Here is a 25,770-nt window from a genome sequence, read left to right on the forward strand (position 1 = left end):
TGGATGTGTTCCCTAAACCCCTTGTCATTGCCAATTCTAAGCCCATGCGTACAAAACACCGCTCCGGGCAATCTCCTCAGCTGTACGCAGGTCACCAGGCCTTTCTTTCACAGATCTGCTGGGTTTAACTACCAACCTTTAGTTTGACAGCCCACTGCAAACTGTGCTATTCAGGGACTTTGGGTGCTTCCTAGACTCCCTTCAAATTGTGGTGGGGCTGTCGGTTGGCTGACCACTGTGCTTGGCTACCTGCCTGTCCAAGGTCATGTTCATTCTTGGGGTGGTCTACTTCCCATCAGAGGCCTGGCCACTCCCACCCAATCCTGGACAGCTCTCAAGAGCCATTCGAGATTCCGAGGACCCTCGGCTTGCAGGCTGCTGTCAGCCCTGCCCTGCGACCCAACCTCTTCTTCCCCTGCCCGTTCCCGTTCCTTCCTCTCTCTTCCACAGGTGTTGATGCCAAGGACACCCCTTAGCAAACATCCTGCACGCTCAACTCAGAATCAAAGCTGGCTTCCCTGAGATTCCCCAGCCCCCGTCTTTCAGCTTACCAGTCACGGCCAGCCCCACGTGACCAGCCTCTCCTGTGCCCCCGTCTGAAGGGGAACTCCCAACCAGGGGTAGACGGACCAACCCTCGAGTGTTAAATGTCAACAGAACCTAAAGGAACTTGGAATATTTTTCCCCTCTTAACAAAGTCTAGCTTTCTCTCTTTTTTTTTTTCCAGCCTGGTTCCGGCACCATGACCCCCGCAAAGAAGGGTGGTGAGAAGAAGAAAGGCCGTTCTGCCATCAACGAAGTGGTGACCAGAGAGCACACCATCAACATTCACAAGCGCATCCATGGAGTGGGATTTAAGAAGCATCCTCCTCAGGCACTAAAGGAGATCCGGAAATTTGCCATGAAGGAGATGGGAACACCAGATGTTCGCATTGACACCAGGCTTAACAAAGCTGTCTGGGCCAAAGGAATAAGAAATGTCCCATACCGCATCCGAGTACGGTTGTCCAGAAAACGTAATGAGGATGAAGATTCCCCAAACAAGCTGTATACACTGGTTACCTATGTACCTGTCACCACTTTCAAAAATCTACAGACTGTCAATGTGGATGAAAACTAACAGCTGATTGTCAAATAAAGTTATAAAACTGTCAAAAAACAAACAAACAAACAAAAAACAAAGCCTAGCTTTCAAGGACATTGTCTTGCTACAGAAGGACATCAGCTCTGAACATCTAAGCAGATAGTAACCCCTTTGTCTGGGGCATCTCACCCCCTCTTTCCTTCCATGAAGTCATAAACCTCAGAGCACGTAGTTGGGACATTGCAAGAAGACATGAGTTAAGGAGGGGATAAAAGCAGAGACTTAATAGCTCCAAAATAGAATCTATCGTGTTTTCAACATAGGTGGGGGACAGGCAGGGTTCTACTCTAGGCCTGACCTGGAAACACAATGTCAGGTGTCCTTGCCTTGTCGAATTTGAACTGTCTGCAAGCAGGAGGCCAAGTTGAAGGTTGTCTTGCGTTGACACCCTTATTCCTATACATTTTACTGCCTCCAAAGCTCTGCTAATTGCCAGCAAACAGAAGCAAGCCTCAAAGCTGAGCCAGGGCTGATGTTTGATGCTGTGTGAGATCAAAGGCAAAGGCCTTTAACAAGTGACTGATGTCCAAACAGAGGGTGACTGGCCTCTCTAGAGAAAAAACAGGCCTCACTCCTCCGGCAGGGCCTGGGCAGGGGTGGGTGGTGCTGCCTGCAGCAGGCTCTGGAAGGGCAGGAATGGGAGGTGAACCCACTGCATCGGGGAGGGGCCCAGGGGTGCATGGACACCCTCTCCCCAAGAACAGGACCAGGGTCCTGTAAGCCCAGCACGTGCTCAGCAAGTTAGCAGAGTGGGGGTTCCAAACAGTAGCTCAAATCCCTGTGCTCACACATCTGGGGTTGACAGGCAGCAAAATCTAGACAGAAGCGCATTCCGCCTCAGCGTGCGTTTGGTCTCCATGATTAACGGCCTAATGCTGTTGTGAGTTTGGATTCCACAGTGGCATCATCCTTTCAGTGCTGGAGGCCTTTAAGGGTCTTTCCCAGCCCAGCCCAGGAGGCAGGCGGTGGGCTGAATGACAAACGATGTGGGATGTGTGGAGAGGAGGGGCAAGGATGACCAAGGAGGTGTGGGTGGGTGGTCTGTCACGAGAGACCTGGCCTGTGCCTGGCAGCAGAGGGGAGCTGCTTTAGAGCCCTGCGGAGCTTGGCTCCAATCTGCAGGGGATGCTAGCTGAGCTCCCAGAGGCCCACAGTCCTGTCCTTGTCCTGAGACAGTGGTTCCCAGAGGGAGTCCCTGGACCAGGAATGCCAGCAGTGCCCGGGACTGTGGAGATCAGCTTCTGGTTCTGTTCAGCCCCTCCTACAGCAGCCTGAGCTGTGCAGAGACCCCTCCTGGACCTACAAGTCACTGTAGAGTTTGTGTGTATGTGTCAGCCTCCTATAGGCACAGGGTCACATTTAAAACTCACATACTAGGAGATGCATGCACTGTCTGCCTGAGGGCTTTTCCAATGGAGAAGCTGAAGCTCAGAAAGGTGAGGTGACCTGCTCTGAGTCACAGCACTGGACTCACTTCTGGGTCGGTGTGGCCCCCAAGTTGCTGGCCAGATGGGACCCCGGCCAAGGCTGAATCTACACACCCCACTAAGGATGGTGCCCCCACCCGTCACCCCATTTCCTCTGATTACCCTCTGTCAAAAGCCAGTCCTAAATCTCTCCTCCAGAGATGCGTCCTCCGAGCAGGGGGTGGGACAAGGGCGGGAGCCAGAGCCCCACCTCGGCAGCAGCTCCCCTGCCAAGGCGCTCGCCTGCCGGGCACAGTGGGGCAGGGCTGGCCATCGGCACAGTTGAGAGCACGCCCCCATTCCAAATCCAGCCTGCACCCCAAAGCCTGGCCAGAAGGTGCCAAGCCCTGCTGGGCAGTGGACCTACCACTTTCTGAGATCCCTGCAGTGCATTCAGATTCCCAGGATACTTCCTGACAGACAGCGTGGGGGACCTGCACTCAGTTGTCACCGACTTACAGGGTGACAGGAGCTGGTCCCCTCTCTTGGAATCTCAGCATTGTCATTTCTACAGTCAAGGATTGGACCAGTGGTTTCCTGTTCGTCTGAAAGTATGGATCTGAAATTCCCTTGCAGCATCTAAAGATTCTTGCAGCTGGGATGTGGAACCTCATCCTCCTTTGTCTTAAGACCAGGTCATGCTGCAGAACTTGGGAGTGTTTCTCAGGCTCGCCTGACGTGGCCTTGACTCTGCTCCTCTCTCCCCTGTCCCCACGTCCTTAAGGGGACTCCTCTCCTTTAGCACATCCAGGCAGGACATCAGGGCCCAGGTGGATCCGCAGAAGCAGGTCCCTCAGCAGAGACCCGGAGGCAGCCATGGGGGTCTGCACTGTCTTCACAGATGCCAACGTCTCATTTATCCCTGAGATCAATACCACAGGCATCACGATCTTCTCCATGCCCGGCTGGAAGCTGGCACTGTGGGCCTCAGCCTACCTGACCCTGGTGCTGGTAGCTGTGACAGGCAATGCCACAGTCATCTGGATCATCCTGGCCCATCAGAGAATGCGCACGGTCACCAACTACTTCATCGTGAACCTGGCCCTGGCAGACCTGTGCATGGCCGCCTTCAACGCAGCCTTCAACTTTGTCTACGCCAGCCACAACATCTGGTACTTCGGCCATGCTTTCTGCTACTTCCAGAACCTCTTTCCCATCACTGCCATGTTTGTCAGCATCTACTCCATGACAGCCATCACCGCTGACAGGCAAGAGCGGGGCCCTGGGGGTGGGGGGAGTCTCCTCGCTTTGCCGGGACTCACACTGGGGTGGTGAGCTGCCTGCATTTGCACAGCATGTTAAGGAGTGAACCCAGGGCGTTGATTATGACCTTAAACTATCTGGGAATCTGTGGACTGTGCAACCAAAGCATGCAAGCTTAAGGTTGATCACAGAAGAACTGAGCACTAGATGAGCCGTTCAAGGCTCTGAGAGAAGCGGTGGGGTTTCTCTCAAGTTGGTCTTTGTTTTAATGTCTTCCTTTTACAACAATGAAGTTGCTTCTATTATGTCCCTTTTCATATAGGTTATGTTGTTATGTAGTGTTGAGTCAGAATCAACGTACAGCTGACCCTCCAGCAGGTTTTCAGAGGCTGTAAATCACGTGGAAGGAGACTGCCCATCTTTCTCCCAAGGAGCAGCAAGTGGATTTGAACTGCCTGCCCTGGGGCTGGCAGCACAACTCCTACTGTTAGGCCTCCAGAGCTCACTACTTAGGTTCTACTAAAGGGACATTTTAAGGGGAAAGACTCAACAGATATGTCTTGGAGAGGATTCAGCCAGGGAGCTCCTTGGAGGCAAAGATGCTAAAGCTTGGTCTCACGTACTTTGGACATACTGTTAGGAGGGGCTCTTCCTTGGAGAGGGACATCGTGCTTGGAAAGGTGGAGGGATGGTGAAGGACAGAAAGACTCTCAACCAGGGGGACTGACACAACAACTGCAGCAATGGGCTTGGGGGTGTCAGAGATGCTGAGGACTGCACAGGACAGGACAGGGTTCAAATTTGTTGTTCATAGGGTCGCTATGAGTCGTACTCAGTGGCACCTCACAAAAACAGTAAGGAGATATTTTAATAGTTTATTAAGTTACATGTTTTTATTATTGATGTGGCTGTAACCATCCAGAAGCAGATACCCAGGCCTTATTTCTGAGGCATTTCCAGAGAGTTTGAACCACTAACCTCTCAGCCTATAGCCTGACTCTTTTCCTGTGTGTGCTGTCCACGACCTCTTCACACGACACACAAAGCATAACTCTATCCAACAGATGACTGGGCCTGCCTGTTTGTTCCTTACAACAGAGCTGACTACTGTCCTGTGCTGTTCCCAAGGGGTAGCAGGCCGCGAGCTCACTGAGGAGGCCAGGGCAGGGGGGCATAGTTATCTAGGGAGCTGGCTGGAGAGGGAACATGGGAGAGGAACTTTGAGTTCATAGCAGGAGAAAGGATGGGGGATATAGTTCAGATAGACAGCCCATGACACAATGCTCTCGAGGGTCCCATACTCTTGCCCTCAGAGAGGAAACACAGCACATAAGAGGCCCCACAGAGAAGAGGCAGGCTCCCAAAAAAGTGGATAGATGGGTCATTTGACCTTGAGATAGATGCAGGTGGCCTGGGTCCATGAGGTGTCAGACCCACCAGAGGCCAGGACACACTTACAGTGGCTTCTGGATCTGAGGACCAGAGTCCATTTGACCTCATGGCAGACAACAGGAGCCAGCCTGGGGTCACAGGCAGCTCCGCCTCTTCCACACTGGGGCCTTTCACTTCCCTAAACCTCCATTTCCTGATGCAGAAATGGAGATGACAACTCCTGCCTGAGATAACTTGGTTGCAGTTCACCTTACCAGTCTCCAGCAGAACTGTGTCCCCTAACGTTGTCAATGGCTAGTTTTCCTCAAGGAGATTGCCAGGCCTTTCTTCATAGGTGCCCCAGGGTGGACGCGATCCACCTGTGTTTTGGTTAGCAGTCAAAGGTGTCAGCTATTTTTTACATCCAGGGACTCTGACTTTCCAGAGGAGGAGTCCTTTCACATGGACGTTACTGAATCTGGAGGCAGGAGAAATTTTAGGTTGAGAGAGGAAGAAACACCCTGTGGAGGTGATGTGGGGCTGTTTCACAGGCAGCGACAGCCAGAGAAGGTGCTGGAAGCAATGCCAGAGGAGGCCAGAAAGCACAGTAACTACACAGCCGAGGGTCTTGAACATCACATTTAAAGTCTTAGACCAATACTTTAGCCACTCACCATACATGCCTATTTAAACATATTAAAATTGAAAGCTCTGGTGGCCTAGTGGATAAGGAGTTTCCCTGCCAACCTAAAGGCAAGTGGTTCGAATTCACCAGCTGCTCTTTGGGAGAAAGACAGGCAATCTCCTCCTGTGCCCTTGGATGCCACATTTGGAGTCTTGGGGAAATACTCTAGCCACTAATCATATGTGCGTATTTAAACTTAAAAGTAAATAACTAAAAAGTAAATAAACTAAAAGTAACTCCATTCCTCAGTAGCACTAGGAATTGGCAGACATGGAGCCCCTCCACTGGTAAACCGTTAGCTCTGCTAGGGTTTCTGAATGAGGGGTTCATGTGGCCAAGGGGCTCAGGCAGGGCTGAGCTTCAGGCTAACATTGAATACTTGGTCCTGCCCCAGACTGACTTCCGGTGTGGCCATCTGAGGGCATGTCCATGCTCAGAGGGAGATGGCAGGGCAGAGGCCTGGCTGGGGCTCTGGGAGCTGTTTCTGCAGTCACTGGACCTCGATGCTGAGTCTGGGACTGTAGTGTGAGGGCCTGTGGGGGAGCAAGGGAGGAAGGGCATGAGGGGCAGGGGAGAAAGGTCATTGGGGAGCAGAGGCAGAAGGTACGGGAGCAGGGGAGTAAATTTGGGAGCAGGGGAGGAAGGTGAGGGGAACAGGGGAGGAAGGGCATGGGGCATCAGGGGAGGAAGATGGAGGGTGCAGGGGAGAAAGATGGGGAGAGCAGGGAAGGAAAGTGGGGGAGCAGGGACGGAAGGTGGGAGAGTAAGGACGGAGGTGGGGGAACAAGGGAGGAAGGGTGTGGGTGTTCCAACAGAGGTGCTCCAGTACTCACTCCACCCTCTGCTGACAGGTACATGGCCATCGTCCACCCCTTCCAGCCCCGGCTCTCAGCCCCGAGCACCAAAGCGGTCATTGCTGGCATCTGGCTGGTGGCCCTGGCCCTGGCCTTCCCCCAGTGTTTCTACTCCACTATCACCACGGAGCAAGGGGCCACCAAGTGCATTGTGGCCTGGCCTGGAGACGGCGGGGGTATGACACGGCTCCTGTAAGGCGTCTCTGTCTCTGTCTCTCTCTCTCTGTGTGTGTGTGTGTGTGTGTGTGTGTGTGTGTGTGTGTGTAGTGTGTGCACGCACATGCGCCGAAGGACAAACCTGCTGCTCAGTCCTTGTGCATGCAGGCACATATTGGTGCACGTGTCTGACTGTGTATGATGATAGGCTAAAAGGAACTCTTATTATACAGACTATTCTAAGTACTTTGCATATAACCGCAGACCCATTACCTGCAAGTTGGAACCAACCCATAGCTGACCCTCCAGCGGGTTTTCAGAAGCTGTAAATCACCTGGGAGGAGACTGCCCATCTTTTTCCCAAGGAACAGCTTGTGGATTTGACCCAGGAGAGAGGCACTGTCTTCGGATTAGCTGTGCAACTCCCTACAGAGAGTGTCACCAGCCCCGCCTTTGCATATAATAATGGATTACATTCTCCAAGTCATCAATGGGAGACCCACACTATTTTTATCATTCTCATTTTTCATATGAGGAAACTGAGGCTCTGAAAAATGAAATGTCTTGCTTGAGACCACAGAGATAATAAGTAGTAAAACTGAAGTTCAAATCCAGTCAGGCTTACTCCAATCTTAGATTGGGTTAGAGCCCAGTCTCCCAGCCACCTATGACTTAATAGAGGACGTGCGAGCTCGCGTGAGAGATCCCCGTGTGGACTGTGTCTGAGCCTCCACGTATGGCTCAGTGCGTTCACCAGGGCGTGCGTGGGCCTGGACATGGATGTGCATGGATATTTGCGGTGTGTGTGTGTGCACAGGCATGTGTTAGGGAGGTGTGTTTTGAAGTTGTGTCGTTATTATTGTGTATTGTTGAGTAGGAGCTGACTCATACTTGGCCCTCCAGTGGATTTTCAGAGGCAGTAAATCTCATGGGAGGAGACAGCCCTTCCCTCTTCCATGGAGCAGCTGATGGATTCAAACCTTGTGCAGAGGGAACTATGCATGCTCGGGCCCCAGGAAGTTGGGAAGGACGGGTAGACAGAGCCCAGGAGGTTTTCCACAGGATCCCTGGTGTTTTCATTTTAAGGTGTCAGCACAGGCTAGTGGAACTGGGGTGGAAGTGTGAGAAGGACTTCAGGCATGGTCCAGTCCTGTGTGGCCCCCTTCTGGGCCTCCATCCCCCCAGCTGTCACAGTGTGGTTCTTGTGGTCCCCGCATTACACCAGTTGCTCACTGTGGATAAAGAACCGGCCGAGGACGTAGATTTTGGAGTGAGTCAGCAGGGTTCGAGGCCTGCTCTGTTTCCTGAATAGTCACTCCACCTCTCTGCACCTTTCGCTGCTTCTCTCTAAAATGGAGGCCAGCAATAGTACTTTGTGATTATGAATGGGAGGCTGGATGTGAACTCAGCGCAGAACTCGTGCCCACTGGGTGATAGTTTAAGCAGGAGTCCGAAGAAGCGCATGTTCTGAGCTGAAGACTGCCGGGTAACCATGGCAGCACTGCCTCCCCCCACCCTCCCCCTCTTTTACAGCCCTCCCCCACGTTCACCCCTACCTGGTCTCCATCTGTTCCCTGCATCTGCCATGGAGAAGATGGCACTGTGGCCTTCACTGCGGGGGAAGGAGCCATTCCTGTGAGAAGTCAGTGTGGAGCGGAGAAGCTTAAGGGCAGACCCTTTCTGGGGTCTCTGATCCCTCTATACGCCCCACTTTCTCAGAAGGAGACTGTGTGGGGTGGGCAGTGGGAAGGGGTGCTCTACTCTGTCTCAAGATGGGGAGGGTGGGGCAGGATGCAAACTACTTTGAGAATGGCCACTAGGCGTCAGTGTTTCCTCAGCTAAACAAGCCTTTTCCCCAGAGAGGAGAGGCCCGTAGGAATTCAGGGGGTGATTTAAAGGCTGGCGCTGCAGACCTGCCTGGCAGTCAGTCCTCAGCCCGCTCTTTGTTGGAGGAAGGCAGGGGCATCACGCGGGATGGAATACCACCAAAAGGAAAGGACCCTGTCTCAGCACAGCGGAACTGACCTCCTGAGGCTGGGCAAGTAACACGCGCGACAGCATTCTGAGCTGCTTGCTCAAAGGTGCTTTGAAAGAGTGGTACCATGAAACATGTTCCCAGCCTAACTGAGGTGCGCAGAATATAGATGTCAGGCTAGCCTGTACAACGTGGCGCTCGTCCACTGCCCCTGGATAGGGATGCTGGTGTAGGATCATGTCAATGCCAGCAACTATGTTTACACAGATACATGTGAAGTTGTTGTTGTTGTGTACTGTTGTTTTCACTCACAATGACAGCACAGAATTGCCCCATAAGGTTTTCTTGCCTGTCATCCTTACAGAAACAAATCACCGATTCTTGTTCCCACAGAGCCACTTGGATGGGTTCAAACTGCCAGCCTTTCAGTTAGCAGCCAAGAGCTTAGCAGTTATATGTTTTATCTATCTACATCCGAGGGAACTCTGGTGGCCTTGTGGGTAGAGAGTTGCACTGCTAATCCTTTGATACAAAGTTTGAAACCACCAGCTGCTTTAAAGGGAGAAAGGTGGGCCCTTCCCTCCTTTGTGATTTATAGCCTCTGAATACCGGCTGGAGGATCAGCTATGAGTCAGGCTTTACTCATAGCTGGCAACTAGCTTGAGTTTGAGTTTTAACTACATCAAAATGAAAAAAAAATAAAATAAAAAAATTCCTAAATCCGTTGCTGTCAAGTTGAATTGATTCCTAGCAACCCTTTAGGACAGAGAGCAGCCCCAGAGGGTTCCCAGGGCCACACAGCTTTATGGAGGTCGACAGCCATATTTCCTTCCTGCTGAGCAGCTAGTGTATTTGAACTACATTTGATATTGTCCTTAGAAGCTGAGTGCTTAACCACTGCACCACCAGTACTCTTTCCTACCATCTACATGCATATCTTTTGTTGTTGTTAGGTGTCGTCGAGTCCAGTATGATTCCTAGTGACCCTATGATATCCTGTGCCATCCTCATCATCTCTGACACACTATGACTTTTTGGCCAGCAGTATAACCAACTCACCACAGCACCTTATAATATATATGTCAACACATTGCCATGGAGTCTGCACTGACTCACAGCTGACCCTCCAAGTGGGTTTTCAGGAGGCTGCAAATCACATGAGAAGAGAATGCCTTTCTACTGAGCAACCACTGGTAGAACTGAACTGTCAGAGAGGAACTATCTTTTTTTTTTTTTTTTTAGGAACTATCTTTGAGTTAGCCAATTTCCCTATGGGTTTATGCCATCAGAGGTTTCTTATGGTATATATGATAGCTAATGTATAGCAGTTTTATCTATATCTACCTAATTTGTTGTTATGTGCCATTGTGTAGGAACTGACTCATAGCTGACCCTCCAGCAGGTTTTCAGAGGCAGTATATCGCACGGGAGGAAATTGCCCATCCTTGTCCATGGAGCAGCTCGTGGTTTCAAACCATGTGCTTTGGGATTGCAGTGCAGCTTCATACCACTAAGCCACCAGAGCTCCTCATAATACATGCATGTATATATCTATCGGTACACACACACACACACACACACACATATATATACTTACACATGCATGCAATTCTGGAGAGAAATACGCAAAATTAATAGTGATGTTATGAGATATGTAATTTTATTTTCCTGTAGCACAGGATAGGTAGGACAGGGTTCAGATCTGTTCACAGGATCACTATAAGTTGTACTCGAATCAAAATCACCTAACAAAAACATATCTAATAGTATTTTTTTATTCAAAGAAAAAAAATTCACATTATTTGAGGTTTCGCCCATTCCCATTCATTTTTATTAACATTTGTTTTTTGTTGCTTGTCCGTAACAAGGAAGTAAGTAGGGTTAATACCCTTACCCTTTCCGCGACACAGAAAGCCTTCCTTTTGGTATACACAAATGGTGCCCTTCATGTGGAGGCTCAGGGTGGGGCCCAGGGCCCAGGTCAGCAGCTGGACACTTACTCAGGGACCACGTGCTGATGGACGTAGCGACTACTCGCCCATGTGCCCAGGTACCGGCTTTCCTTCTAGGTACCACCTCGTGGTGATCGCCCTCATCTACTTCCTGCCCCTAGTGGTGATGTTTGTCGCTTACACCGTCATCGGCCTCACGCTCTGGAGGCGCACTGTTCCGGGGCATCAGATCCACGGGGCCAACCTGCGCTACCTGCAAGCCAAGAAGAAGGTGCGCGCGGGGCTGAGAGAGATGGGGGGAAATGGCCCGGGGACGTGTCAGGGGAGGGAGGGGCGAGTTTACGGGCAGGTTGGGGGCGGGACAGAGCGTGCCGTGCGCAGACGGGGGGGGGTGCATCAGTGGGCGGGGCCGGATGGCGCGTGGAGCGTAGAGAACAAGGGCGTGTCTCGTGCTGGGGCGGGGCCTCCTGTGCTAGGCCCCGCCCCTAGGAGCCACAGCCTGGTCTCTGATCTTGTCTGCTCAAGGGGACTGCGAACAGAGGATCCACTGCAATGTGCCTTGTCCCACCCCTGGGGAGTATTTACCTTTGTCTTTGCTCAAATACAAAGGTAAAAGAACTTCTTGAATCTTTGAAGATGCGAGAATCCCAAAGCCTCAATTTCTATTATTTCCAAACATCATAGAACGATAGAATCCTTAGATTTTAGTGAGCTAGATATAAATGACGATGATAGATGATAGATAGATAGATAGATAGATAGATAGATAGATAGATAGATAGATAGATAGATAGATAGATAATAGATAGAACGAACAATTTGCCAGCAGACAACTACATGCATATATATGTGTGTGTCTGAACTGGCTCATAGCTGACCCTCGACCGGATGTTCAGAGGAGGGAGGAGACATTGTCCATCCTTTTTCCACAGAGCAGATGCTCTGCACACCCAGCATAACTTTATAAGCCCAGAACTGCAAAAACTTCATAGCCACAGAACCACAGATGAACCCTCAGAGCCAAGAGTGCAGTATCAGAGGTTACAGAGACCACCCTGTGGTCCAGCTTCCTCAAGTCTGACATACTCACCTGGAGCTGTCGATGTCCTCCCCTCCTCTAGGTTCCCAGGAACATTTCATGTCCAGACCTCCTCCACCTGTCCCCACCAAAGTGCATATATATTATCTATCTACATCCAAAGGTCTGGTAACCCAGTGGGTAGGGAGTTTTCCATGTCCTCTACTGGTGAGGCAGCCAGAGGAAGTAATGGGTTAACCACATCATGGATCTGATCCCGTAAGGTCAGGGCTTTGTACCTGCCATTAGGGATTTAACTAGGCGTGGCTCAGGGAAGTAGTTGGGCAGGGACATTAATCTCCTGGGTGCCCATCCTCAGGGAGAGGTGAGCTTCCTGTGCCCTCTCTGGTCCTTCCTTTCCCTCAGGTGCAGGGCCATGCAGGAGGGGACATTGCAGGACTTGCTCCTGGACAGAGGGGGGCTCCTGGTTGCCATCTCATTGCCTGTGTATAGAATAGTTGTGGCAGACACAGATCTCAGGGAGAGAGGGCACAGAGTGGACACAGGGCCTCCTCCCCTGAGGTTAGTGTTAAAGAACTCAGCTACTCTTCAGAGGGAAAGGTTGCTTTATGAGTGAAGGGATCCAGCAAACCCTCCGGAGGAGGTGGCAGCTGAGTTGGGCTTTGAGGGATGGGAGCTTAAAGGGATGTGGGTGCAGGGCCTGTGCAAAGGCCCTGAGGTGGAGGCACAGAAGTATCTAGTCAAGAAACGCTCTGGGAAGCTGAGATGGTGGAAGAAGCTGAGGCCTGAATGTGGGAGCCTCCTGAGCCTGGCCTGAGGGGCACCCCCTGCCTTGACTTCACAAGGGCTGGGGGCTTAGGACTCAGAGACTAAAGAATAACCTGAGCCTTTCTTGGCCAGTTTGTGAAGACTATGGTGCTGGTGGTGGTGACATTTGCAGTCTGCTGGCTGCCCTACCATCTCTACTTCATCCTGGGCAACTTCCAGGAGGACATCTACTGTCACAAGTTCATCCAGCAGGTCTACCTGGCTCTCTTCTGGTTGGCCATGAGCTCCACAATGTACAACCCTATCATCTACTGCTGCCTCAACCGCAGGTGAGCCCCCGGCCAGCCCTCAGCCAGCCCACAGGGCTCCACAGCCTGGCCTCACCCAGGTCCCTGCACAGTTAGACCGCCACCTGGGTCCTGTCTGAGCCTCTGCTCCTCTCTGCCACCCCCTCACCCCCACACCACACATAGGAACACAGTCCCCCTAGCTGGCCCACGGCACAATCCTCTGGTGGGGGAAGCCTAGCTTGAGGTTCACCTTCTGCTCACAGCTTTGTCCAACCGCCCAAGCCATAGATCTCACTTTGTCTGCTCTTTCTTTTGGGGTCTCATAGAAGGAGGGAACAGAGGGAGGGGGGGAGGCAGAAAAGGAGGAAAGGGAAAGAAAAGGAGGAATGTATTTCTGTCCTGATCATTTTTTCACTTTATTCATTTTTAAAAGCTAAAAAGACTCATTGCCGTTGAGTAAGAATCACCTTTGTGGACTGTAGAGTTGACCACCCATTGGGTTTCAGAGGCTGTAAATCACACAAGAGGAGAGTGTCCACAGGAGGAGAGCATCCACTCTTCTCCTTCCAATCTGCTTTGGAGTTTGTGTTGTGTTGTCTTGTTTGGTTGGTCGGTTTTTCTTGCTGTGTACCATCGAATCAGATCCGACTGGCACAGGAGGAGATTGCCCCTCCTTCTCCAGCAGAGAATCTGGTGGATCCATATCCTTCCAATCTGCTAACGGATTTGAATCACCAGAGAGGAAAGCCTTTGGGTTAGCAGAAAAATTCCGTACAGACGGTGCTCCAATTTAAAAACATATTTTATTACTGTTTGGGTGGTTTAGATTTACAGAAAAATTGTTCACATGGAGCCTCATATGCCTTATCTCCTTCCTGTTTCTTCTGTTAACACTGCAGTCCAAACAAGTGAGCTATTGTTATTATGTGCTGTCGAATCACTTGTGACTCATAGCGACCCTATGTACAACAGCCCTAAACCCTGCTCTGTCCTGTGCCAATCTTACTGTTCATGACACACCTACCCCCATTATCCCAGTCACTGAATCAATCCATCTCGCCGAGGATCTTTCTCTCCTGTGCTGTCCCTCTACCTTCCCAGGCATGATGTCCCTCTCCAAGGACTGATCCTTCCTAAACATGTCCAAAGTATGTCAGACGAAGCTTCAGAATCCTTGCCTCCAAGGAGTAGCCCGGTTTCACACTCTCTAGGATGAACCTTTGTTTTTCTAGCAATCCATGGTATAATCAATACTCTTTTTCAGCACCACAGCTCAAAGGCATCAATTCTCCTTCTATCAACCCTTGTCCATTGTCCAGCTGACACATAGCAAGAAACTGCAGGACTATGGCCTGGATCAGGCACACCTTAGTCTTTAGACTGACACTGTTACTTTTCAGTACTCTGGAAAGGTCCCTAACAGCAAACTTTCCCAATGCAATTTGTCTTTTAATTTCCTGGCTGCTGGTACTAAGAGTGTTGACTGTGGAGCCAAGCAAACTAAAGCTGTTAACAATCTCAATCTCTTCACCCTCCATAGTGATGCTGCCAGTTGCCCCAATGGTGAGAATCTTTATTTTCTTGATGTTGAGCTTCAGTCCATATTGAAGGCTGCAGTCCTTGACCTTCTGCAGCAAGTGAAAGAAGAGAGCTCTGGGAGTGCAGCATGTAGCAAGTAGCACCTCTCTAGTGGGTCACATCTACCAGTGGCTCCTTGTAAGAAAAATGGAAAACCTCCTCCTCCTGTGTGATTCGCAGGCTCAAGAGGCCTGCTACTGGGTCAGCTATGAGTTGGTTCTGATTGACGGCAGTGAGTGAGTGAAATGAAAGAGGTCAGTTTGCACAGATGCATACTATATCACTACAGCTGTATGACATTCTGCAAAAGGGAACTTAAAGGGACTATGAAAAAGGAGGTGAGCTCTGGTGGCCTAGTGGAAAGAAGCTGCACTGCAATCCCAGAGGTGCATAGTTCAAATCCACCAGATGTTTTGCTGGAGAAGGAGGGACAATCTCCTCCTGTACCACTCATATCTGATTTGATGGTACAAACACAAAATAATAAAACTTTTTAAAAAAAGAGACCAAAAAATGAGTAGTTGCTGGGGTGGGAGAGGTGAACAGATATAGCACAGGGCACTTTTAGGATGGTGAAAGTATTCTCTACAACTCATGATTATGCAAATTTCAAAACCCATGCTGTTGTCATTTTTGTGTACTGTCAAGTCAGAACCAGCCCCGTGCAACTCTCCAGCAGGTTTTCAGAGGCAGTCAATTGCACAGGGGGAAAGTATCCATCTTTTTCCCATGGAGCAAGCTGGTGGATTTGAACCACATACCTTTGTGTTGGCAACACAATTCCTAACCACTAAGCCACCAGAGCTCCCACTGTTGGATACCTTGGCACAATGCCACAGGATTTTCTGGCCTGTAATCTTTCAAGGAGCTGATTGTTGGGTCTTTCTCCTGCAGAGCCACAGGTGGGTTTGAACTGACAATCTTTCTGTTAGTGGTGGTGTTGTATACCGTAGAGCCGGAATCGACCCATAGCTGAGCTTCCAGTGGGCTTTCAGAGGCAGTTAATCACAAGGGAGGAGACTGCCCATCCTTCTCCCGCAGAGCAGCTGGCAGCCTCGATCCTTTTCAGGATTGCAGTGCTGCTTCTTGCCACTAAACCACCAGAGCTCCCCGATTAACCATTGCACCACAGGGCTCGTGAAGGGTCTGTACTTCACAAACCCTGATGGTGGGCTTTAATGCATCCACACAAACACACAGCCCTGTCATTTTAAGAGCTTACTGCAGTAAAGAAGCACTCCAAGGCTTTTCCTGGAGTTCTGTGAGCAGCACTCACCCCACAGAGCTGGGGCCAGGACTACGGGTCAGGACCCACGGGCCCTCTACTTCTGGGGTTGGAGGGGAAGCACAGTCAATCTGCTGCCCTCCAGCGCCTTCCTGGCGTAGCCTGAAGGGACGTTGGCTGAGACGGTGAGGAGGTGAGGAGGAAGGGAGCAGCCCTCCCTCCTGTGTGCCTCTTGTCTCCTCGCCTCCTGGGAAGTGGAGTCTCAGAGGAACAAGTTGTTTCTAGGGCACAGTGGGGGGTGGGGGGGGATGACTGGAAGAAGGGCCACACCCAGAGCAGATGTGTCTCAGGCCCTGGCAAACCCAGAGGTAGGTCCAGGTAAGAGGTGAGGCATGGTCACTGTGTTCTGAGCACTGTAGGACAGCTTTGTTCCTGTTTCTGATCAGTCCTCCATCTAGGTGCCAGGCCACTCACAATGCCATTAAAGTCTATGTTGCTCAGACGTTTTCCCTACCTGGGCTAAGTCAAAAGGAAGTGAAAAAATTTTGGGTTTTTTTTGAGAACTCACTGGGTATGGGGGAGGGGGACAGTTGTTCAGGAGAGAAGAATCTGGAGCTGGCTTTGGGACAAGGTGAGTGTGGAGGAAGGAAACCATGTGGCGCCACATTGTGGACACTTGTGGGACTACACTGCCTCACAGAAGAGCTAGTGTGTCCAGAGCAGAAGTGTTTAATATACTAACAATGTAGTGTTTTCTTTCACCATCGTCTCCTTGGGAGACTGTCCTTGATCTAACATTGCCAGAACCCTAAACAGTCAAGCTGTTGTTGTTATGTACCATTGATTCAGAACCCACTCACAGCTGACCGTCCAGTGGGTTATCAAAGGCAGTAAATCACACAGGATTGTCCACCTTCCTCCACGGAACAGCTGCTGGATTCAAACTGCATGTCTTTAGGTTGGCAATGCAACACTTTGCCACCAGGCCAGTTTAGACAAGACAATCTGCTTGCCTTTATCATTATACTTGTTTGTATAAACAAATGGTCTGAATCAGTTTATTCACCCATTCCAATCTCTAGATTTGACTCCATATTACTTCTTTTTCCAAATAAAATCAAACCCACTAAGGGACAACTAGAAGCTCTGGTGGTGTAGTCCACAGGGAGTCGAGTGGCTAACACAAAGGCCATGCCAGTTTGAATCCACCAGTCACTCTCAGGACAACATGGACAACTGCAATCTTCTGTGTGACTTACGGTCTCTGAAAACCCCCTGGAGATAGCAATGAGGTGGTTCAACTCAAGGACAAAGGATGAATTGTCCAAGGATACTGGACAAGAGACAGCAGTTTGATGTGGAGAAGAGGTGCTTCCGGAGGTGGAAGCAGCCACACCCGCTCCATGCTCACCATGACCGTCTACCCCCAGGTTCCGCTCTGGCTTCCGGCTGGCCTTCCGCTGCTGCCCGTGGGTCACACCAACCGAGAAAGACAAGCTCGAGCTGACTCACACTCCATCCCTCTCGATGAAGGTGAAAAGGTGTCACACTAAGGAGATTGTCTTCATGGTTCTATCAGAGGCTACCAATGGGCAGCCGGCAGATGGCCACTTTGAGGTGCCCACTGAACTCTGAGTTGTGGGATGAACCGGATCCCCTCTTAGAAGTAGCTAGTTAAGAATATAAGAGTGAGAAGTAGGCCCACTCTTCACCCTTTATCAGATTAGTACAAAGATGGACCTGCGAACCCTAGAGAATGCAGATTCTTAAAGGGACAATCCAGAGAGCACCTGAGAGGATCTGGTCCGAGATGGCCAGTAAACAGACTCTTTGTTCAGGAGGTGCAAGCTCACATGCCCTACTGGGGCCAGGCACAGAAGGCCAATGTTTGATTAGGTCAAGCATGAAAGAAGAACTACAACATCATAGAAGGCAACAGACTCCTTGGCCCAAAATAGGGAATGGTGAGGACTGGCAAACTGGGAAGAACAGCTATCCAAAGGGGACAGACAGATCCTGCTGCTTAGTTATGGACAAAGTTGCTATGTGAGAACGGAAGTCCATTATTGCCAGATCTTGTAATTTTTCAAGAGAAGCCAGAGATCCAAACTTGTAAAAATATCTCGAAGCATGGCTTACATTTTCATAAACCTTGGGTAAGCCAAATAAAACACTTCAGTGGGCAGCATACAACCCTGTCAGTAGTTAAGGATCAAACTAAAGACACAAAAGAGGAACCTTACTTTGCAAAGCCCATTGACTGGTTTTCTCTGCTTCTAAGAACTCAAAGATGGCAATCAGGAGTCCAAAGGAACTAGCCTTGCCTCCCAGCTGTGTTACCACAGGCAAAACACCCTCAACTTGAGCCTCTTCCCCTGTCAGAGACAACCTCTCCCGGGGATATGGTCAGGGTCCAGGGAGGTAATGCCCATAATCTAGCAGGCCAGAGTAACTGCTCAAGAAACAGCTAGGACTTTTATCATCATGATGCCACAGAAGCTCCCCTTCTCACTTCCACAAGATGGCAGAACACCAAGTATCCTGACTCCCAGCAAGCCTGGTCCAGCCCACCCAGGGGGCACCTCGACCTGCTTATCCACTCTCCCACCTACCCAGTGCTCCTCCAGAAGAACCACATTACATCGCAAATGCACAGCAAAAACATTTAATATCATGTGTTCTCCACAGAGGTCACCTTCACTGCCAATGCCTTAAATAAAGAGACTGAGGTCACTGAACTGAATGATTCTGCAGGCAGGCAGTGTTGGAGGGCCCAGAAGCTTGGGTGACTCACATGATGCTGCAGTCATGGAACACATATGATTGATGTGATCATCAGAATGTGATGTGATCATTAGTCCAACAAAGGGCTGGGGCGGAGGGATGTAAAATTGTGGTCATGGGTGGAAAAGCTGAAGATGTTTGAGGCTAGGGCTCAGACAGAGTGGGTCAGGAAGAATAAGATTAAGAAGGGGTCCATAGAGCAAATGCCAATACCCTGGGCTGTTTTGAAACAAATTCTGTCAAGGCAGAAGATTCCATGTAAGCTGTTGTCAGAGTTGGCAGAGAAGGTGATAAAGGGCCTGCATCGGGGGAGGGGGAGGGAAGGGCCAATGTGGTGCTGTCCTCTTACTACACCCAAAATGCCCCTGGAAGCTGAGCTGACATTCTGTTTCAATAGCAAGTAAGGAGGACAAGTCTAGAAAAGACACAATGGTCCTATTCTCTCTTACAGGTGCTTGGGTGGGGTTGTGGGGGCCTGTTGATGGGGTAGGACTCGGGGTAAGGGCAGGTCCTGGAAGACAAGGGGAGGATTCTTCCATATATGGCTCTAGGGAAGCATCATCTGAGGTGAACGCATCTCAAGGACAGTCTTCGGCTTGCCCAGACAATGACCATGACCATGACCATCCCAGCAAGGTCTCCAGCTCGCTCCCCACTTCCCTCCCCTCCCCGGCCAGGAAGCATTACTCAGACTCCATGTTGGTACAAAGTTTACTAGGTCATACAACATGGCTCACAGAAGCGATGGGAGATTCCAGTGACGGCACTGGTGGGTGGCTGGTTCCTTTTACCCAAATGGAGACAAGACACTTTCCCCTGGGACTGCCACCTCCCCTCACAAGACAAACAGAATGCAAGACGGTCACAATGCAGCGATGACGGGTTTCACGGACACACAATTTGGTGGCACTGGCACATCCTGATGGGGCCTTGGGATGCCACACAGCAGGCAGAGGGCGCCGGGATGGGAGGAAGCGGCTAGTGCTACGTCCACACACACCCATCAGGGCACCCAGGGAGGCGGAGTCCCGGCAGTGTCTGCTGGTGATAATACATTTTACACAGGGGGATGTGTCCCCTAGGACGGGCGTCAGCAGCCCCCAGGACCTGTCTGAGAATGTGACTTTTCATCTCGAGCCAATAAATAACTTGGTTGAATGAATGCATAAATTAGAAGTGGATGTCACTAGGCTTTACACGTTGGGGAACGTACGACCAGGTGGAAATCAAACCATGCAGAGTGGTGGGGCAGGTGAGGAGAAATCTGGAGGTGAGAGATTACCAATGGCACACACTATCTTGTACCCTATTTTTTATGCCATGAGCTGGGTGTGTGTTCCTCGTGCCGCGGTGGCAGGCTCCTGCACCCGTACCTCCCAGCCTGGCTCACTGGGAGGAACTGGGGCCGCTGCTGGAGGGGCAGAGCTGGAAGGGCGGCAGGCCAGGTCCTCACTCCTAGCTGCTCGGGGGTACCTCTCCGCGGAGCCGCACGCCCACCGCTGTGATGAGGGCAGCCCCCTTGCCGCTACCATCTTCTGACAGCAGGAAAGACACGTTACACTTTGGTGATAGTTCCTTCACGGTTTGGTGCATGATTCTGGAGAAGCTAAATGTGGCAAAACAACAGGACAAGGTTGGAAAGGAGGGAGAGAAAATGAGAAGATGTGTCAGACCCAGTGAAATGCTACAGCATGGAACCACAGAGAGGGCAGGTGAGATGGGTGGGCCATTCAAAAGGTTTCCTGAAGAAGGCTGAGCTGAAAGTCTACTTCTTTGTGATTTCAACAGGCGGGCACATCTGAAACACCAAAGACAGGCTATTTGCAGGAAGGGCCAGGGCCTGACAGACGCTCGGACACCTCAGGACTCCTCATCATTTCATCCCAGACAAGCCTAATTCCCCGAAACCATCAACCTTCGAGCTGCTTCTGCCTGGAGGAAATCGCCCCTGAAAGGATCCCAATGCTCCTGGAAGCTCGGCCCCGTCAAACCTGAAGCCAACTTACTGTGGATGAAGTTTGAAGAGCGTGCCGTCCACACCCACTGTCACATTCAGACGGTCCAGTCCCCTGTTCTCGCGGATCTTGTCCACCACGGCAGCCATGCCCGCACCGCACAGCTGCGCGGCCCGCCTGGACACCACCCCGCACACAGTTTTCACGAGGATACTGTCATCGCACGTGCTGTTCAGCCCCAGCTGCTGGAGGATGGCTCGGACCTGCAGCAGCGCTAACCGGTCACTGCAGGGGACAAAACCAGGGGGCTGGATGGAACCGGACCCTTGAGAGCTGACCTCCCAGGACCGGCCCCGTATCACTGTGTCCCCATGAGCATTACTTTTTTTTCCTTCAAAAGATCATTTACTTTCTTTAAATGCCACAAAAGCATTACACATTAAAACTGTAGACAATTTTACTATTGGAGTTGGATTTTCAAAGTCCAATTTTCAAATGTTGGTATTGTTTTATGATGAAAAAGTAATTTTCCCTTCTTAAAAAGAATATTATTTACACAATGAAGTAATTCTTGGTATTATTTAAGGATTTCGTTTTTTGGATAATTGCAAAGCTGAGCAAAGAGCAAACCACTCAAAAGCCTCAAAAGTGACTAAGATACATATCATACATCCCAACACACACTTAAAAAAGCTCACCCTACATTCCATTAAGCAAAACACCAGGTTTCTAGAATTCTACCACCAAAAATTCTGGTGAAAATTCAGCATTGCCTTTTGAAAATGTACTCCCGATTTTACAAATTCCTTTCAACAGTCCAGAGTTGTGGTGTTTTGTTGTTTGGGTTTGTCTTTCTTTTTTTTTTTTAAAAAAAAAAAAAGTAAAACTGCTGCTTCCCTGAGAAAACACCAAATGGTGCATGACACGGGTGCAGCGGGAGGACCTGGAGGCCCTGGGATGGGCGCCCGCGGTGGTTTCTGTGGAGGCTTCAGTAGCGGTCTATGAGGTTGGGGGCACAGCTGTGGGCGGGGCCATGGGGGGACCATGGAGCTTGAGGAGGCAAAGCAGAGGACAAGGAGTGGCTCCCCATCACCAAACTGGACTGTCTGGTCAAAGATTTGAAGATCAAATCCTTGGATTTATCTCTTCTCCCTGCCCATCAAGGAGTCTGAGATCATTGTCTTCTTCCTGGGGATGTCCCTCAAGGATGAGGTCTTGAAAATCATGCCAGTGCAGAAGCAGACACGTGCCAGCTGCTACCAGCTTTGTCGTCACTGGAAACTGTAATGGCCACGTTAGCTTGGGTGTCAAGTGCTCCAAGGAGGTGACTACTACCGCCATCCGTGGAGCCATTATCCTAGCCAAGCTCTCCACTGTCCCTTTGTGGTGTGGCTACTGGGGGAACAAGATTGGCAAGCCTCACACCGTTCCCTGCAAGGTGACTGGGCGCTGTGGCTCTGTGTTGGTGTGTCTGATCCCCAAGGCACTGGAATCCTCTCGGCCCCTGAGCCCAAGAAGCTACTGCTGGTGGCTGGAATTGACGACTACTACACCTCAGCCAGGGGCTGCAAAGCTACCTGGAAAACTTTGCCAAGGCCACCTTTGATGCCATCTCTAAGATCTACAGCTAACTGACCCCAGATCTCAGGAAAAAGACTGTGTTCACCAAGTCTCCCAACCAGGAATTCCCTGACCATCTTGTAAAGACTCACACCAGAGTCTCCATGCAGAGGACCAGGCTCCAGCTGTGGCCATCACATAGTGGATTTTGTATAACAATAAAGTGAATTAAGTTAAAAACAAAACGAAAAAACAAAAACAAACCCAAAAAACAAGAAACTAAAAGTTATGCTTTTTTATTAATTTGTTTTCATGACTTAAGATGTAAAATGATTGTTACATTAAAATGTATGTAGAATAAAAGTGGATTAAATTAAAAAAAAAACACAAACCAAAACTGTAGACAATTTGGCAAATCTAGAAAAATATAAATTGGACAATTACAAGTATTCACAATCCCAACAACCAGGAAAATGTACTTTATATAATCGTTACATCTACTTTTTTATGTTATAAAATACTGTTAGGAATTTTAGGATTATTTACAAAATGGGTGCATCCTTCATACATCCTTTTCTATCACTTCCTCCCTCTACTTAATGTTGCTGCTTCTGTTGTTTTAGGTGCCACGGAGTCAACTCAACTCCCAATCCTATGAACAACAGCTGTGAATCCTGCCCTGCCCTGTGCCATCTTCCCCATCTCCCTCACGCTCAAACGCACTGTTACAGTTACCATGTCAATCCATCAGGCTAAGAGTCTCCTTCTTTCATTGGCCCACGACCTTCCAAAAGTAATGAGATGAAGTTTCAGTATCCTTGCCTCTAAGGAGCACTTCCTCTAAGATAGACTTGTTTTTCTAGCAGTCCATGGGATGGTCCATGCTCTTCTCTAGCACCACAGCTCAAGGCATCAATTCTTCTATCATCTTGATCTACTGTCCAACTTTCAGAGGCATAGGAAGCAGCTGAAAAGACCATGGCTTGCATCAGGCATACCTTAAGTCTTTAAACTGACTTCCTTGCTCTTTAGAACTTTGGACAATTTCCTGACATCAGATTTCCCCAATACAACATATCTTCTGATTTCTTGTTTGCTGTTACCACGAGTGTTAATTGTGGATCCAAGTAAAATGAAATAGTTGACAACCCCAACCTTTTCTCCATCGTAATGTTGCTGATTAGTCCAGCGGTGGGGATCTGTGCTGGTTTTTTTATTTTATTTTTTTGATGTTCAGATGTAACCCATATTGAAGGCTGTAGCCTTTGATCTTCTATGTAAATTATAATAAATTAAGGGTAACGTTGAGAATAGGAATTCCAGAATGCTTAAATTGTACTCATGCAAAACTCACACACAGATCAAGAAGTAGCTGCCTGAACAGAACAGGGGAATGCTGAATGGTTTAACATCACCAAAGGTGTGCAGCTGAGTTATATCCTTTCTCCTATTCAATTTGTACACTTAACATATCATTCGAGAAACTGGACTATATGAGGAAGAACGAGGCATAGGATCAGAGGAAGACTCCACAACCTGCCTTATCCAGATAACACAGCTGTGAGTGGACATGCACAAGGAGGAAATGGACCCTGTGGCAGCCCCCGCTGGGTGAGGGCCTATTTGGTGCACCCAAGTGAGCGGAGCACACTTCCTCACTAACAAAGCTGTTGCAGCACATCCGACAAGTTGTGTGTCCAAACTGGCCCCCAGGGGCTAGTGTCTATGACTTCTATGATATATGTTCTCTCCCTATTGGCAATGTGCCCACATGTGACTAAAAGTTTAAATAGAACTTTACCCCTAATAAAATTGAACTGGCCCACTGACGTGCTCCTGGAGGGGTTTCCTCCGTCGCACCCACCCTCGTCAGCGTGCTGCTGTCTTCATGGCGGCTTGGATGACAGCAGCACACAACCTTGTTTGCAGGAAGTGGAGAGGACGTGAGCTGGCTGTGCTGCCTTACTGCTTTTCTATCACTCCGCAGTAGTGGAGTCTGCAGTAGTGGAATACATTTGCCTTTTCTTCTCTGACCTGCTTATGCAGCACCCAGCTTTTGACAGTATTCTCTGAGAACAGGATTGCAAACAGCTGCTCTTGTTTCATTCTGAGATGCCACATAATTTAGCTAATTTGCTGATGTTAGATGCCATCGAGTACAACCCACAGCGATCCCATGAACAATAGGTCTGAACCCCATCCTATCCTGCACTATCGTCACACTTCCTGATACACTTGAGCCCGCGGCAGCAGTAGTCACTGTGTCACCTGGCTAAGGGTCTTCCTCTCCTTCACTGACACTCCACCTTTCTAAGCTTTATCATCTTCGCCTCCAAGGAGCACTCTGGCTGCACTTTCTCCAAGTCCTAGAATTCGTTCTTTTGGAAGTCCACGGGATATTCAGCACTCTTCTCCAACACCACAGCTCAATGGCATCAATTCTTCTGTCATCCCTGTTCACTGTCCAACTCTAGATATATAGCAAGTGACTGGAAAGATGAGGGAAGTGAGCCAATTTAGGGGAATTTAGATTATTTGCCATTTTCTGCTATTATGAGAAATGTTTCTTCTTTATGAACCTTTTTTGAGCAATTCTTTTTTCCTTTGGATACTTTGCTGGGTCAAAGGGGCTTGGATATGCATTGCTAAGTGCCTTTCAGTAGAGTTTGATCAATTTCTTCAAGTTCTATCACTTTCTCTAGCTGAGTACTTTTTGGAGTTCTGATGACACAGTTGGTAGCAAGGTGCACGTTAATCTAAAGGCTCTGCGTGTCCAGCTGTTTGGATCTACCAGCAGCTCTGAGGAAGAGAGAAGGGTCATCACCTCCCATTGCAATTTACAGCCTCAGAAGCCTGACGGGGGCGGGGAGGGGGTGTGTATCACCATGAGTCAGAACCGACTCAACAAGAGCAAGCGAGAGCACCATGTATGTGGCTGCACCTGTCTCCATGCACCTCTGCTCACTTGAAAACGATCACTTTTTAAAAATTCTGACAATCTGATTACGAGTGGCGCTGTACTATGGTTTAATATCCTATTAATAAAAAGGACTATTTTGCTCCATCTGCATATTGACCTTACTGAATAACGATGACAGAAGGAAAACTGATGCCTTTGAGTTGTGGTGATTACTGACTGTCCCATGGACTGCCAAAACAACAGACAGAAGTGTCTTGGAAAAAAGTACAGTCAGAGTGCTCCTGGAAGGCAAAGATGACAATGCTTCATCTCACATATGATGGGCATACTGCTAGGAGGACATCATGCTCGGAAGGTGGAAGGTTAGCAAAAGAGAGGGAGATCCTCAATGAGCTGGACTGACACAGTGACTGCGGCAATGAGCTCAAGTGTGTCAGAGACGATGAGGACGGCACCGGGCAGGGCAGGGTTCAGATGTATGATTTATCGGGTTGCTATGAGTCATACTCGGACTTGACTGCATTTAACAAAACTGATCCTACAAATTTACTTATGTTCCTAGACTTTTTTCTCCTGGGGTATTTGATTCTGTCTCATTAAACTAAAAGGGATGATAACGACAATGACAAAGACGAGGATGAGGACAATGACAACAGCAGTCAGCTTTTTTTATGAGGACTTACTACATGTCAGGCACTATACAAAGATCACTCCATTTATTCCTCCTAGCAACTAGCCATGGTACGTAACCTCAATACTCTTCTCCAGCACCACAGCTCAAAGGCATCAATTCTCCTTCTATCCTCCTTAGTCACTGTCCAACTCTCTGATGCATAACAAGTGAT

At 49.5% G+C, this 25,770-nt stretch overlaps 2 protein-coding genes and 1 pseudogene across 2 annotated transcripts in view; 2 read left to right on the plus strand and 1 right to left on the minus strand.

Moving 5' to 3' along the window:
- The first annotated feature begins 739 nt into the window (after positions 1-739).
- On the plus strand, positions 740-1,120 carry LOC102869332 (annotated as a pseudogene).
- Positions 1,121-3,426: 2,306 nt separating this feature from the next.
- On the plus strand, positions 3,427-17,341 carry TACR2 (tachykinin receptor 2). Its single transcript, XM_006889046.1, has 5 exons — positions 3,427-3,818; positions 6,721-6,915; positions 10,924-11,077; positions 12,746-12,942; positions 17,137-17,341. The coding sequence occupies exons 1-5, from the start codon at positions 3,427-3,429 to the stop codon at positions 17,339-17,341; spliced, it is 1,143 nt and encodes a 380-aa protein (XP_006889108.1).
- A 2,604-nt stretch (positions 17,342-19,945) lies between these two features.
- The window catches only part of HK1 (hexokinase 1), a 119,020-nt gene continuing 113,195 nt past the window's right edge, over positions 19,946-25,770 (minus strand). Inside the window, exons 16-17 of the mRNA XM_006889047.1 lie at positions 20,497-20,730; positions 19,946-20,096 (exon numbers count right to left, since the gene is read on the minus strand). Coding sequence (XP_006889109.1) covers positions 19,946-20,096; positions 20,497-20,730 — 385 coding nt within the window. The remainder of the gene's footprint in view (positions 20,097-20,496; positions 20,731-25,770) is intronic.

Source organism: Elephantulus edwardii, unplaced genomic scaffold, assembly GCF_000299155.1.
Source record: "Elephantulus edwardii isolate Elephantulus edwardi_28Jun2011 unplaced genomic scaffold, EleEdw1.0 scaffold00074, whole genome shotgun sequence".
In the NCBI taxonomy this organism is placed as follows: Eukaryota; Metazoa; Chordata; class Mammalia; order Macroscelidea; family Macroscelididae; genus Elephantulus; species Elephantulus edwardii.